The sequence below is a fragment of the Macrobrachium rosenbergii genome, chromosome 15 (assembly GCF_040412425.1).
Source record: "Macrobrachium rosenbergii isolate ZJJX-2024 chromosome 15, ASM4041242v1, whole genome shotgun sequence".
NCBI classification, from domain to species: domain Eukaryota; kingdom Metazoa; phylum Arthropoda; class Malacostraca; order Decapoda; family Palaemonidae; genus Macrobrachium; species Macrobrachium rosenbergii.
The window spans coordinates 3554153-3570163 of NC_089755.1; the positions used below are offsets into that span (position 1 = coordinate 3554153).

Consider the following 16011-nt stretch of genomic DNA (forward strand, 5'->3'; position numbering starts at 1 on the left):
TTGTTGTAACCACTGTGCTCAGAAGAGAGAGGTTCAAAGAACAACTTTTATCCTTTGTTCTCTATTGTTTATTGTCTGTCCCCTTTCCTTTCTTTGTAGCGATGGTAGACAAAGGAAGACAAAAAAGGCTTCTGCATAAAGACAACTCGGATGCCTCCTTTGGGGGAAAAGTTCATTTCGCTCGTTTTGTTTTTTCTTTGACAGAAATTAAAAAGAAATTGGTAGAAAAACTTTGGGTATCAAATCTTCCTTCTGAGGGACAGAATGTCACCAGCAACAGAAACATAGGAAATAAAACATGAAAAAAATTCCTAATTATAAAATGTTTATTCAAGAAACGAAATTCTCTTTGTATCTTTACTTAACAAATTATTATTATTATTATTATTATTATTATTATTATTATTATTATTATTTTTATTATTATTATTATTATTCAGAAGATGAACCTTATTCATATGTAACAAGAAGCCCACCAAAGGGGCCATTGACTTGAAATTCGAGCTTCCAAAGAATATGGTTCTAATTAGGAAGTATTTATCTATTTATTATCTATTTACAGATAATAAATAGATAAAAATGTATTAAACTGGAAGGAGAATATTATCATTATCCGGACACCGCAGACACAACCCTTGAATCGTAACCCGATGTCCACATCTCGAGTCCCAAAATCCATCGGCCCACCAAAGGGGCCTCATGAAATGGACCAATCAGAGGCTGCCACCTGTGCCCATACTGCCCACCTGAATACCCAATGGAGCTTCCCCCATTTGCATTGGGCGTCACTCGAATGACCTTGCCCAAGCAATACCCAGGCCACTGTAATGGTTCTGTCCTTTTGAGTCTAAAAGATTATCTCTCTCTCTCTCTCTCTCTCTCTCTCTCTCTCTCTCTCTCTCTCTCTCTGTGACCATAAATTTTGTTTTAAATATATCCTACTGGGATTATTCATATTTCCGCTTCTCTGTTGTTCAATGTCTCTTAGCGCAAGGCTTTTTGTTTGACAATATTTGTTATTTTTCTTCACTACGCCAACAGTATTGCAATTCAGTATTATTCGTGTTCTCGAATTATTATTATTATTATTATTATTATTATTATTATTATTATTATTATTATTATTATTGTTATTATTATTATTATTATTATTATTATTATTATTATTATTATTATTATTATTATTATGTAAACTGGCAATTCTCTAGAATGAAAGGGACTTATAGAAAATATCTGTTAACTTGTGTTAACTTGACTGATATTAAGAGCATACCTATACAAGTGTCTCAATGTCCGGATAATGACGAATTCTCCTTGCATTTTAAAACATGGTTTTCTATTTATGAATTTATTAATTTACTTTTTTCTTTTTAATAAGTGAGATCTCTTCCTTCTGTACTCCCCTTTACCTTCTCTTACTTCGTAATTAGCTCCATATTCTTTGGAAGCTTGAATTTCAAGTCAATGACCCCTTTGGTGGGCTTCTCGTTTCATGTGAATAGGGTTCATTCTCTGAATAATAATAATAATAATAATAATAATAATAATAATAATAATAATAATAATAATAATAATAATAATAATAATAATAATAATAATGACTAAGACGTTTTGTTAAGCAGAGATAATTTTTTTGTTTCTCGAATAGGTATTTTGTAATTAGAAATCTTTTTCAGTACCTATTTCCTGTTTCCGTTTCTCGTAACATTCTGTCCCTCAGGAGGAAAATTTAACACCAAACTTTATTCTACACATTTCATTTTAGTTTCTTTCAAAGCAAAAACAAAACAGGCGAAATGAACTTTCCCCCCCCAAGAGGAGGCATCCGAGTTATCTTTATGTAGAAGCACTGTTTATCTTCCTTAGTCTACCATCCCTACAAAGGAAGGAAAAGGGACAGACAATAAACAAAAGAGAACAAAGGATGAAAGTTGTTCTTTAAATCTCTCCTCTGGGTACAGGGGAACTAAAGAGACTTCAATAATCCTCACACGTAAAGGTATATTGCCCTCTTGTCTTTGTTTATTATTGTGTATTACTCTCTCTCTCTCTCTCTCTCTCTCTCTCTCTCTCTCTCTCTCTCTCTCTCTCTCTCTCTCTCTCTCTCTCCTGCAGAATAGTTTCCCTTTGTGAAGAAACTTTGAGACTTCTCAGAACTTGTGACTGAATTTGAGAGCTTTTTCTCCCGCCTGGTGTATTGTATAAGACATTCACTTTGGTCGTAATGGATTCAGATTCCTTAATGTCGTTTTACTCACAAAATCATCCTTTCGTTTTAAGGATATTTTCCTTAAACGTATCGTAACTGATATGCTCGTGGAAACAGCCTAAAGCAAGATTACACAAACACACACACACACACAGACACGCCCAAAGGGCTGAGTTTGTGATTATTTCGGCACTCTGTAGATTATAACTAATTTTGCTATTGGAAGGAATGAGTTATTGTACAATTCTTTACACAAGACACTTTCCTGTAAATAAATAAGCAAAATATAGAGATAAATAATAAATAAGTAAAAGATTACATAAATGCCAATTGGGTGCATACTAATCTATAAACTGTAATGGAACTTATACATATTCAATCCATTTATGGGGGAACCCTGATGTGACACACAAATAAATAAATGGAAAGTAAATGGAGGCAATTTTCGCTTGTGTTTATTTAAAGACTGACGTCTGTCATTAGTTATCTGGACTTCCTTCACAGATTTTATATATATATATATATATATATATATATATATATATATATATATATATATATATATATATATATATATATATATATATATATATATATATATATATAATGTATATACATATATATATGTATATATCTATATATATATATATATATATATATATATATATATATATATATATATATATAATGTATATACATATATATGTATATATATATATATATATATATATATATATATATATATATATATATATATATGTATATATCTATATATATATGTATATATCTATATATATATGTATATATATATATATATATATATATATATATATGTATATATATATATATATATATATATATATATATATATATATATATATATATATATATATATATATATATATATATATATATATATATGTTTGCAGGTAAGTTTATGATGACACTTTGAGTAAATGGCCAGGAATATATATTATGTAAAGCTGAAACTGACATTCTTCTAACAGTAATGAAAAATCAAATCTTTTCAAACGAATCCTGGAATACACAGACTCCTTCCTAAACAAATTCCTAGTCCATGTAAAAAAACCTAGAATTGTGGTAATTCGATAATAAAGCTGAGTAAGAGGCTGGAATCCAAATAATAATAATAACAATAATAATAATAATAATAATAATAATAATAATAATAATAATAATAATAATAATAATAATAATAATAATCTAAGTACACTTGAAAGCCTCCATTAACTTTGTATTAGGGTCGTTAGATTTTCTCCAGCCAAAAGACCAGAAAATAAATATTTTTATAGCCGCTCGATTTAATGGACATTTACTCTACATTTAATGGTTTTTATAATAATTTTTATTTATTTTATTTACTAGATGAAATTGACAGAATGATGTGGCTATTTAAAGTGCTTTCGTTGTTAAGCTTCGCCCTTTGGATAGTAATTATGGCTAAATTATTGGTTTAAAAATCTTTCTGTAAAAGAACATAAAAAGTAAGGATAATAAGACTGAAGGCTTTGTGATAAAAATTAGTTAGAACATTTCATTTCCCTTACATTTGCTCTGCAAGCATGGGGTCAATTACTCTCTCTACCTACTCACCTACCTACCCTCTCTCTCTCTCTCTCTCTCTCTCTCTCTCTCTCTCTCTCTCTCTCTCTCTCTCTCAGACGCAACTATCACACTAAAATCTACCCTGACGTGTCCACATTTCGACAGAAGGACCAACCACGCGGGCGCCCTCGTCAAAGGCAGCGAGAGAGAGAGAGAGAGAGAGAGAGATAGAATATGCAATGAGGTATGTCAGACATTCCTCTTCTGCTGATGGAATTGTTACAGCCTCTGCAACTGGAATACATTGAAGAGGAGGAAGTCTTGTGGTCTCAGTTCCCCTTACTTGACGCGGGTTTGTGTTTGTGTAAGTATATGTGTGTGTTTGTGTGTGTGTGAGAGTGAGTTTTGAACAAATTCTTCAGACTATTGTTGGGTCTAAAAGAATTGAGTTTCAATACCAAGGGATTGTGTGCTACCAACGTGTTTCAGAGTAAAGTACTTTAGCACTATTTAAGAAATCTCTCCCACAAACGTCCTCCTTGTATAAGCAATACTTACAAGAAGCCCTGTCTATCATAATCTATTTCCTTATACGTGACTACTTATGAGAACTTACAGAACAAAATTTACTATCAAGTGCTACTAAAGTGTTTCAGAGAAAATGCTTTTACAGCCATTAAAAAAAAATCTCTCCCACCGACCTCCTATTGTGTATAAGTAGAATACTCATAAGATGCCCCGTCTGTCATTAACTTTTTGTTTCTAAATACACAACCCAATGTGAGACCTTACAGAACAGAATTTCCTAACACTTTCTGTTATTCAGTCTTTTCATTCTCGTCACCGTCTTCAGACTTTACCCAGATATGATAAAACAGCTTCCCTTCACTGGATGTGGTTTGAGAGTCCTATCGCCTTTTATAATTTCCTCCTGGCTGAAGGAAAAATTGGAATGGAATACTCAGTAAAATCTGGGAATTCTATTCCAGCCCAGGTGTTCTTTGGTGCTCTTAAGTCTTACTTTGTATTCAGTTCCAGTTTGCATTCAATCTTGGTTTGTTTTCAGTGGCGTCCGAGTCTCTGATCTTTAACCTCCGTCGTCAGATTAGAAATGTGTCAGTCACCTTGACATATAATTTCACAGGACTTTCTCTTGGAGTTTGGTCATTTAATCTGTGAAGTTTACTTTAGACCGAAGTTTTGGACTATAATGATAATCTGCGAAGTTTACTTTAGACTGAAGTTTTGGACTATAATGATATTTTGTTTTGACAACTGGCTTTTGATTTCAATATGAGTTATGATTTTCTATGAATTTTCATTTTTCATAATAGCTGACATAGCTAAACAACTCCAGTACTTCTCTGTAAGGAATTAGAAATTCTCTTCGATACCTACTCTGTCTTAAAATGTGTCAGATTCTTAACCTTAACATCGTCAAAGGTATTTACGAATAAAAAAAACCGTAAGTGGAATAATAATTCTGTTTAGACTCAAGAAGCAGATAAATAATAACAATTTTGGTATTAACTTCAATACTGCAAAAGCTTTGAAATATCATGGTAGATATCGGGTCCAATATTCTAGATATTTTACACAACATCAATTGCGTTTTCCAACTTCCATCTTTCAGGAAGTGTCTCCCGTAAAAATAAACATCAAAGTAAGTCTAGCATGGAAAATAAATTCTATCAGAAACTCCAGAGATGAAGAGAATTATAATGAGCATATTTATCATATTTATTGTTCGGTCAAGACACGTTTTTAGTTATTTACAATGTGTGTGTGTGTTTGTGTGTGCTTGCGTACGTTTTGCATCTTTTGTCATACGCAAACTCGAAGAGATATTCGATCAAGCAACACAAACAGGAGTCAGCCAAGCGTTGCCATAAGAGATGTGAGCATCCAGGATCTCTTCACCTTGGATGCAAATGTCAGTATCACCCCTGCAGTTCCACAATGTCTGTCGATGACATTTTTCGTTAAATTCTATAAATTCTGACTGTATTCTTTATTAAGTCAATGCTCTCATGTGTTACATTATCTATTGACATATATAGATATTTGTCACACACACAAACATACATACATTCATACATAAATGGTTAATGCCATTCATTGGAGGGGTGGGTAGAGCTCTCGGCTAGCACGCTGTTGGCCCAGCGTTCGACTCTGACCGGCCAATGAAGAATTAGAAGAATTTATTTCTGGTGACAGAAATTAATTTCTCGTCATAATGTGGTTCGGATTCCACAATAAGCTGTAGGTCCCGTTGCTAGGTAACCAGTTGGTTCTTAGCCACGTAAAATAAATCTAATCCTTCGGGCCAGCCCTCTCTAGGAGAGCTGTTAATCAGCTCAGTGGTCTGGTTAAACTAAGATACACTTTTTCATGCAAATTATTCATTGGCCCAAAATATTGTGGCAGTTCTTCCCAGCAACTGTTTGTCCGGACTGTCTCCGCCCATGATGAAGAAGAAGGCTTGTTTCACCATAAACATTTTCTCTTAGAAGGGAACACTTCAGAAGGTGCTACCCCGTTGGGTTTCAGCATGTGGTGTTGGGATGAGGCTGCTAGGCCGATACCCTGTCCGAGTGATGTTTAAGATCCCATGTACTGATGTTATATGGGGTTTCCTGGTGGTCACCCATCCATGTTTTGTACAATCTCTTGAAATTCATAGGTAAACAAAAGCCTGTCAGAATGTTTTTACAAACGAGTTCAGAGTAACAAGGGTCGTTAACAGAAAAAAAATAAAACAGATAATTACAGAAATCAGATTTAAAGATTTAAAACTCTGAAAAGGTCTTAATTCAGTTATTTTCAATAAGGTATTTAGACAAAGTTTTTACAACTGATCCATATGAACTGTATATTACGTTTAAAAAATCTCGATAAAATGTTCTAAAATTTCAGCAAAAAAAAAAAAAAAATTCCAGAACTCACATTCAGAGTTTTCAAAATTCGAAAAGGTCCAATTCCATTATTTTCAATAGATCTATTTAAGCGATTTTTAAACATCTGATCCATATGAACTGTATATTGCCCTGCAAAAAAAAAAAAAGAAAAATCAAGCAAAAATTATCTAAAAATTTTATGTGGGGATTGGTGGCAGTTTTCAAAGCTCAGTGAGTTTTGACTGTTCAGCTTTTAAATGATTTTTAAAAAACGTTTTCTGGATTCCTATGCCAAAGTAAAAAAAAAAATAAGTCTTTTGGAAAAGTTATAGTGTTGTGAAAATGTAAAATAATAAGAAAAATCAACGCTTTTAATGATGGTTCATATCTCCTCAGCACCATCTATTAAAATATAAATGAATGTTCAAACGCATCTTCAAGAAACTGGTTTTGAAATCTTAGTGTTGTATAAATAGTGAGTTATTAGTAAAGATGAGTGAAAAAAGGGAAAATGAATGGCTCAATATTTTTGCAATTTTTTGCAATTCATGAATACTCTGTGAAAGAACATTGATAGGTTTGCATTGATAATACTGACTCAATACATAAGAAATTAGATCCAATAACATTTTTCATAATCATAAACTGACTTTAAGTAAGAATCTCTGTCAGCAACTGAGAATGAAAAGTGAAAATGTCACAACAGTTTCATAAATCATTTATTCAAGTTTCTTATGTCAACAACAGTTCTCAATATATAGCAAAATCAAGATTTTAAGTTATATCTAGAATATTTTCCTTCAATATTCCCAACGAAAAAATACGTCAGGAGAGAGAGAGAGAGAGAGAGAGAGAGAGAGAGAGAGAGAGAGAGAGAGAGAGAGAGAGAAAATGAAACGCAGTATCATATTGTTAACAGTATGTTCAGATTTAATAACTTGCAGACTCAGAGGCTTCTGGTTTTCGCTACGGACATTTGATGTCCCAGAATATTAATCCTCATGAAAATTATTTATCATATTCACATGACACATATATCATTCCAGCATGACGCTATTTAAAGCCTCTGAATTTCCCACCAAAATATGAATATATCGAGAAATGAAGACGTCTTTGTTGGATGAATGATAAAAAGAAGTTATTTTTTTTATCAGAGATTGTCGAGAATTGAATTTATATGTAAATCATTTCCTGTCATTGTCAGACTATATTTCTGATTAAAATACTTACTTTATAAGTAAAGTGAAATGAGATAATAGCTCAATAGGTATTCAGGAACATTCGATATGACTTTTGGTAACTTTTATGAAGACAACAAGTTCATGACATTATAAGAAGAAGAAAGAATTAAATGGCTATTTCATATCTTGATCGTTGCTAAATTCTTTCGTGTAAATCAATGTTAAAGTACATATATTTATCTGCTTTCCAATTACCCTTTATTTTGTTATGTTCTTAACTTTCTTCAGCTGTAAGCATTCTATTCTGTGTAAGAATACTTGTATAAGTCAAGGAATTTCACCTTGAGGTCAAAATGTGAGTGTTTGTACATGAAACTGAAATTTGTTATTAGAATAACTTACATATCTAACGGGAAAGATTATGTATTGTGATGCAAAAAGCAAGTTGATGGTAAAATTTTATATAAGCCAAATCGTTTCGAATCGGAGTAAAATGATAGCGTCCAGTTTAAATGCTTCTTGAAGTGTAAGAATGATTATGATATGACTAAATTAAATCTATATTTTTGTTTTCAATACACAATTCAACTTCCTTTAAATATTTTCAGTACTTGATCCTTTTAGTTTAAACGATGCTTTCACGGGAAGATCTTGTGGCAAGAGAGAAACTTGAGCATTGGTTCGATAGATCGATTTCGTCCTCGTAAAACACCACAAGATTGTTGAGGTGTCATTTGGAGAGGGAACAGCCAGGATTCACGAGATAGACAGACAGACAGACAGAGAGGGAGGAGTATTGATGGAGATTATGCTTTAAACACACACATACACAAAACATAATACATTATACATATACATATATATATACACACATATATATATATATATATATATATATATATATATATATATATATATATATATATATATATATATATATATATAATATATATATATAATATATATATATATATATATATATATATATATATATATATATATATATATATATATATTATATATATATATTATATATATATTATATATATATATATATATATATATATATATATATATATATGTATATATATATATGTATATGTATAATGTATTATGTTTTGTGTATGTGTGTGTTTAAGCATAATCCCATCAATACTCCTCCCTCTCTGTCTGTCTGTCTGTCTATCTCGTGAATCCTGGCTGTTCCCCTCCAAATGACACCTTAACAATCTTGTGGTGTTTTACGAGGACGAAATCGATCTATCGAACCAATGCTCAAGTTTCTCTTGCCACAAGATCTTCCCGTGAAAGCATCGTTTAAACTAAAAGGATCAAGTACTGAAAATATTTAAAGAAGTTGAATTGTGTATTGAAAACAAAAATATAGATTTAATTTAGTCATATCATAATCATTCTTACACTTCAAGAAGCATTTAAACTGGACGCTATCATTTTACTCCGATTCGAAACGATTTGGCTTATATAAAATTTTACCATCAACTTGCTTTTATATATATATATTGTAACGTGCCATTGTTCTTTGCAATAGCACGTGAAAGCTCCATGTACTAAAAGTATTGTAAAACTAAAAACATAGATTAAAGACGGTGAGTCGACTCATGACCATCCAGAATTGAAGGACAGGGAAGTGGTCAAAACACCCCTGAACATTAGTGCCAGCTAAATCCTCACAGTCTTGACAAAAATCTCCACCCCTGTCTCTAAGCCTATTATCCCGCCTTGTCGGCCTTTTATTTCTCATGGGTACTGTTGTATCATCTCCTTATTCCAGCGCCACTTCTGTGGATGTCACCAAGACATGGAACGGGAGCTGGTGAGTTAACGGACGATCACCCACAGACGGGACTGGGGCTGAAAGGCGGGAAGGAAAGCTATATAAGTCCCAGACTCCCAGGCCAAGGGGCAAGCGAGGAGTTCGTTACCAGCCGGACACAGAGCAGAGTCCTTGCCAGGTCGGTCTCTGACCGCCCTTTCTCCTCTGACCTAGTCAATAATGTTACCACCCAATAATGATAGTGATGGCCTACCAGATGAGGCATTACTACTGAACTCATTAAAAATGAGATATCCCAATATTGTAAACGTAAAAGTATATGAAATCCCAAATAAAAGGCATCATGGCAAAAAATTGAGAATAGCTAAAATTAAATTTGAAGGCCAGACTCTTCCCGCCTAATATTAAAATAGAAGGCCAGAGAAGAGAGTATTACCCCATATACCAAAGCCTCTTCAATGTACAAACTGCTCTAAATATGGTCACACAAAAACAAATGTAGAAACGATCCAGTTTGTGCATTCTGCAGCTCAGAAGATCACGAAACCACTTGGAACTGTGGAGCATCAAAATGTTGTAATTGTGGGCAAGACCACCATGCCAGATCAAAGATATGCCCATTCTACATATATAACACAGAACTAAAATTATTAATAAGCAGGTCTGGCATGTCAATTCCAGAAGGAAAACAAGAATTGAAATCAAGAGGTTTAATGGACCCTGCTAGAAATAAATCATATAGAGATGCTGTAGGAAAAGTATTACCCAAGAAAAATGTTAAAATACCTGAAAAAGCAAATGATAAAGAAACGACAAGGTCAACAGACAGAAATTAACATAAAGTATCTTAGAGAATCTAGTAACACAGTACTAATAAGCAACCCTTATGAAATACTAATGAAAGATGAAGAATTGCAATCAATAGACTCTGAAGAGGAAGAAAATCATGCTGACGAAACAAGAAGAAAACGAGGTAGAGAAATAATTTCTCCCCCAAAAACTCAGGTCAACACCAATGACACCAAGAAGAAAAAAAAATGCCCAAACTCAACAGGAAAACATCCACTAATTTAGATAACATTGATGAAATAAGTCCTTCACCAGTGTTTCCAAGTAAATTTCAAGACAAAATTCAGTCAATCCAAGGAAGGCAAAATGATAATTGTGACTGTCAACAGTGTAGCCAAGAAGGTATAACACCACAAACTGAACCTCATCATGAACGGTGTGGATGCCATAAGTGCTTTTTGCAATATTGCAAAGAAACAAAACCCTTAAATAAGGAAAAATTGACAAACGTAATAAGGAATTTCTTAACTAGAAAAGATAATACCTCAAGTCAGCTAGAATCACATACCAAAGATTGTATGTGTATTGGACACTGCTATATTATCGTGAGAGTAAAATAGCAGTATTAGACAATTTCTTAACCAGACAAGAAGAAATTAAATTATCTATTGATTCAGAAGTTTACACAGAAATGTCAAAAAAACAAAAAGAAAATTAAATCTAATTAAGAGAATAATTACCCATCGTTTAAAAATTATTGGAAAAATTAATAATCAACTATACAAAATCATTTAACTTTCATCCTATTCAATTATACTATTATTCAAAGGAACATAAATGGTTTGAAAACAAGATTGCACTTGGGTGAAATACAAAGACTCCTAAAACAACATGAACCAATGTGCATATGTTTACAACATGTTAATGATCCAGTTCCATCAATATGTAATTACTTTCTAGCCTCCTCCGTTTCAGGAGAAGGCAAGTTAGGAACAGCAATATATGTTCATAATCGCATAACGTATGATAAAATTACAGTTAATAGTAATTCATTTCAAATTTCGTCAATTCGCCTGCATCTAACAAACAAATCTAGCTTTTAGTCTGCAATCTTTATAATCAACCTAATGAAAATTATGATATGGCTGATTTATCAAACATTTTATCACAGTTCAATGAACCTATTTTAGTTTTAGGTGATTTTAATGCTCACCACCCTTTATGGGATGCCAGTATCATAGATGCAGATAGAGCAGGTAAAGACATAGAAAATCTAATACTTAATTACAACTATTGTTGTTTAAATGAAAATGAAACCCCAACATACTTTTCGAAAACTCATGGGACCCTGTCATCTGTAGACCTGTCTATTTGTTCCACCTCATTAGTAGACAGATTGGAGTGGAATACTCTAGATCAGTGGTTCTCAACCTTTTACTACCATGCCCCCTCCACAATTATTTTTTTTTCGCCACGCCCGCCCCCCCTGCATATAAAGATAAATTTCACTTGCAGATTTTATATGAAAAGGAATAAAAAAAGCCTTATGGGTTGTATAGTCAATTTACTAAGTAGGATATAAAGTGAGATAATTGACATTTTCACTTCTACAGGATAACTTGCTTAACTTATTTAGTGAGATACCTGACACTGCTTCTTGGATACCAGATCTTGAATACGCGGTTTAATGTTAGAGAGTGCACAACATAAATCATCTTCCACATCCAGGCGGTTTCTGTATTTTGTTTTTATAGCAGTGAGCGTAGAAAATGCAGTTTCACACAGGTACGTTGATCCAAACATTGTTAGAACCCGAAGAGCCTGATGTGAGATCAGAGGGTACACAGAATGGTATTTAATCCAGAATGTCTCCAAATCCAAATCGTTGAATTCATCCTTAGCTGTGGAATTAAACTTTAACTCAAGAAACTCCTCTTGAATTTCCTCAGCAACATCAGCGAATTCACACTGAAAAGGATTCCTAATGAATTTCCAGGATTCACGCATGTCATCTATGTCTGGAAAGTATTTCGTGAATTCTGCTTTCAAGCTGCTTAGATGAGTGATTATAAGGATCTTTAACTCAGGGTCAAGGTTACCATGAGCGAGCCCAGAATCTAAGTTCCTAAAACTGGCTGCATTTCCCTGCTGAATTCGATGTTTCCAGAGGTCGAGTTTGGCCATGAAAGTTCGAATGGTGTCGTGGTGAGAGATGATGTGGATATTTTTCCCTTGTAGTTTAAGGTTCACTGCATTCAAAGATTCAAAAATATCCACCAAGTAAGCTAGAATTATCTGAAAGCTGTCAGACTTGAATTTGTCATGAAGGGCTGCCTTCTGCTGTGAATCTAGAAATATTATTACTTCTTCTCGTAGCTCATAAAGCCTTTCAAGCATGTTTCCTTTTGATAACCATCGTATGTTTGTGTGAAAAAGCAGGGCTTCATGTTCAGAATCCATATCCTTACACAATAATTTGAAGAGACGACTGTTTAAGGCTCCAGATTTGATGAAATTTACTACCTTTATAGCCACGTTTAGAACATCCCTCATTTCATCAGGCAAAGTTCTGGATGCTAAAGATTCACGGTGAATTATGCAGTGTGTACTTATTACAGAAGGATTTTTTTCTTTCACCTTTGTGATGAACCCAGAACGCAGGCCAACCATGGCTGGGGCTCCATCAGTACACACCCCTATTAGTGAGTCCCAAGAAAGTTTATTTTCCTTAAAAAAGTCTGATGTAACTTTAAAAATGGCTTCTGCTGTTGTACAACTTTCCATGGGGCAACAAAACAAAATTTCCTCCTTTATATTGTTGCCTGACAGAAAACGAGCATACATCAAGAACTGAGCACACTGAGCGATATCGGTCGTTTCATCACACTGGATTGCAAAAACAGGCGAGGCTCTTACTAGTTCGAGTGTTTGTTCTTTGATATCTTGAGACAGTTCATGGATCCTTCTCTGGACTGTATCGTTTGACAGGGAAATTTGGGAAAGCTTATTTGCACTATCTTTACCAAGAATGAGTTGAGCTGCACATAGTATACTTGGCTTTATGAGAGTCTCTCCAATGTTATGGCTCTTCTTGCTCTTTGCAATCAACATGGAAATTTCATAAGAAGCCTCAACAACCTTTGATGATTGTTGTCGAAATACCCCGCTGTCATCCATTTTCACTTGCTTCAAGGTGTGTTTTTTTGTTTCAAAGAATGCCTTTGGCTTGTCAACTAGACCAGGATGTGCTGTTTGCAGGTGGCGTTCCAAGCGTGAGGGTCGCATTCCATCATTGCTCAGAGTCTTGTAACATATCACGCACTGTGGGACCTCTGTGTCACCCTTTCGGAGGGACACAAATCCAAAACGAATATAATCTTCGTTATACTTCCGCTTCTTGGCACTCATTGCAACGTAGTTGGAGTGAAACTGGCAAAACGTATCTGCGATCAAGATAATATGCATTTGTAAATTAAGGTATTTTTTCACCTCTTGATGATAACCACCACAGTATGATTATCACAGTTACATGATCAATGAGTGAGAAGGACAGAGAAAGAGGAGAAAGATATATCAAAATTTTTTGAAAATTTTGAGGCTAAACACGAGATTGGCAGAAAATTGAGACAATATAAGAAATACATCCAGCCTTGGACGTTAAATTAACCTTGAAGGAAAAGAAGAAGGAAAAAAGGAGAGGAAATAATATATATATATATATATATATATATATATATATATATATATATATATATATATATATATTAGAGAGAGAGAGAGAGAGAGAGAGAGAGAGAGAGATACAAACATTTATAACTAAATTTTATATACATATATATATATATATATATATATATATATATATATATATATATATATATATATATATATATATATATATATATATATATATATATATATATATATATATATATATTATATATATATATATATATATATATATATATATATATATATACACATGAATCTCTCTCTCTCTCTCTCTCTCTCTCTCTCTCTCTCTCTCTCTCTCTCTAATACAGCCCTACTCAGTTGACTCTACCTCTGACTCGGTCACTGATCATATGGTTGAGATAATCATGAAGTGGTGGTTACTAGTACATCTTCTTTTGTAAATAGTAAAATTTGAGACCATTAACTTATGATTTTTACAATATGAAGGAAAAATAAATAAAACAAAATATACATCTTCAAAATTTTGCAGTAATCTTAGCAACGGTCTCTCAACATATTTCGGTATATTGATAAACATAGAAACTGATATATTTTTTTTTCAAATAAAGGACAATAATCCCACCAATGCAGGGCAGCCCATCAACGACACAGGGAAAACAAAACTAGTCAAAAATAATTGATAGGAAAAAAAATTAATCCCCAGAATATATCTCTCCCCTTTTCTTTCATTCACATTCTCACAAACCTGACAATGTTAATGGGTCGATAAGAAACTGAGATAATGTACCTCAACAATTTCGCCTGTAGAAACGGCAAGGAAGAAATGTTCAAATACTTTCGGACATGTGTGGTAAACTGGGAGTGTTGACAGGGACTGTGTTGATAGTGTGTACGGTGGGACTGGGTGTGAGAAACGGATCTCATAGCTCACCAGTAAGGGACACGTATTATACACGTCCACGACAGGCAATGTACTCTACGGTAGCCTACGTGGAAGGAGAAAGCATGAATTAGTAACGATGATATTACTTTATTATATAAAACTTTTACCATTATTATAATTATTATTATTATTATTATTATTATTATTATTATATTTTTACTATAATGTCTTTTTTATTTAACTGATCTAGTCTAAAATAACACAACTTATTTTTTTTTCATTTATAGCTGCATTATTCTCCTGAGGCTCACGCCCCCCTTTGAATCCTCTTGCGCCCCCCTAGGGGGGCATGCCCCCCTGGTTGAGTAACACTGCTCTAGATGATCTTTATACCAGTGATCACTACCCAATTGTAATCACATGTCTTGAAGATAATCATCAACAATTTATACCAAAATTTAATTTTAAAAAAGCTGACTGGGAAAATTATAATTTAGTTACAAAAATGTTTCCCCTTTCCAAAGTAACAATGATCACAACGAAATTAATTCATATTTTACAGATTTTGTAATTAGTTCTGGACACAAATCAATACCAATGACTACTTATAAACCAAAAATAAATCCTGTTCCATGGTGGTCTACAGAACTTTCAGAAATTATCAAACTGAAGCACAAAATAAGTAGACGATTAGACAGACTAAACCAAAGATATAACAAATTATACAAAAAGTAACAGATATACATTGAAAGTCTTAGTATTAATAGCATTGGAAATTGAGTATATCAAACCTTTATTGAATAAAATATCTGCTCAATTCAGGAAAAAGTTATTAGTAATAGGAAGTCATCTTGGGATAATTACGTTTCCAATTTCTCAAATGACACTGTTAAACAAATGTGGGATAGATTTCGGAAAATTAATGGCAAATATAGTCGATCACCTAGATCCCCAATATTACATAATGGAGAAAGAATTCATGATTTAAAAGAAAT

General features: G+C 33.1%; 1 protein-coding gene across 1 annotated transcript; it reads right to left on the bottom strand.

The window, feature by feature from the left end:
* Nucleotides 1-12069: 12069 nt before the first annotated feature.
* Nucleotides 12070-13845, bottom strand: LOC136846850 (SCAN domain-containing protein 3-like). Its single transcript, XM_067118119.1, has one exon. The coding sequence runs from the start codon at nucleotides 13843-13845 to the stop codon at nucleotides 12070-12072; it is 1776 nt and encodes a 591-aa protein (XP_066974220.1).
* Nucleotides 13846-16011: the final 2166 nt, after the last annotated feature.

Coding starts and splice junctions, on each gene's coding strand:
- LOC136846850 (XM_067118119.1), bottom strand. CDS start 13,845: ATGAGTGCCAAGAAGCGGAAGTATAACGAAGATTATATTCGTTTTGGA.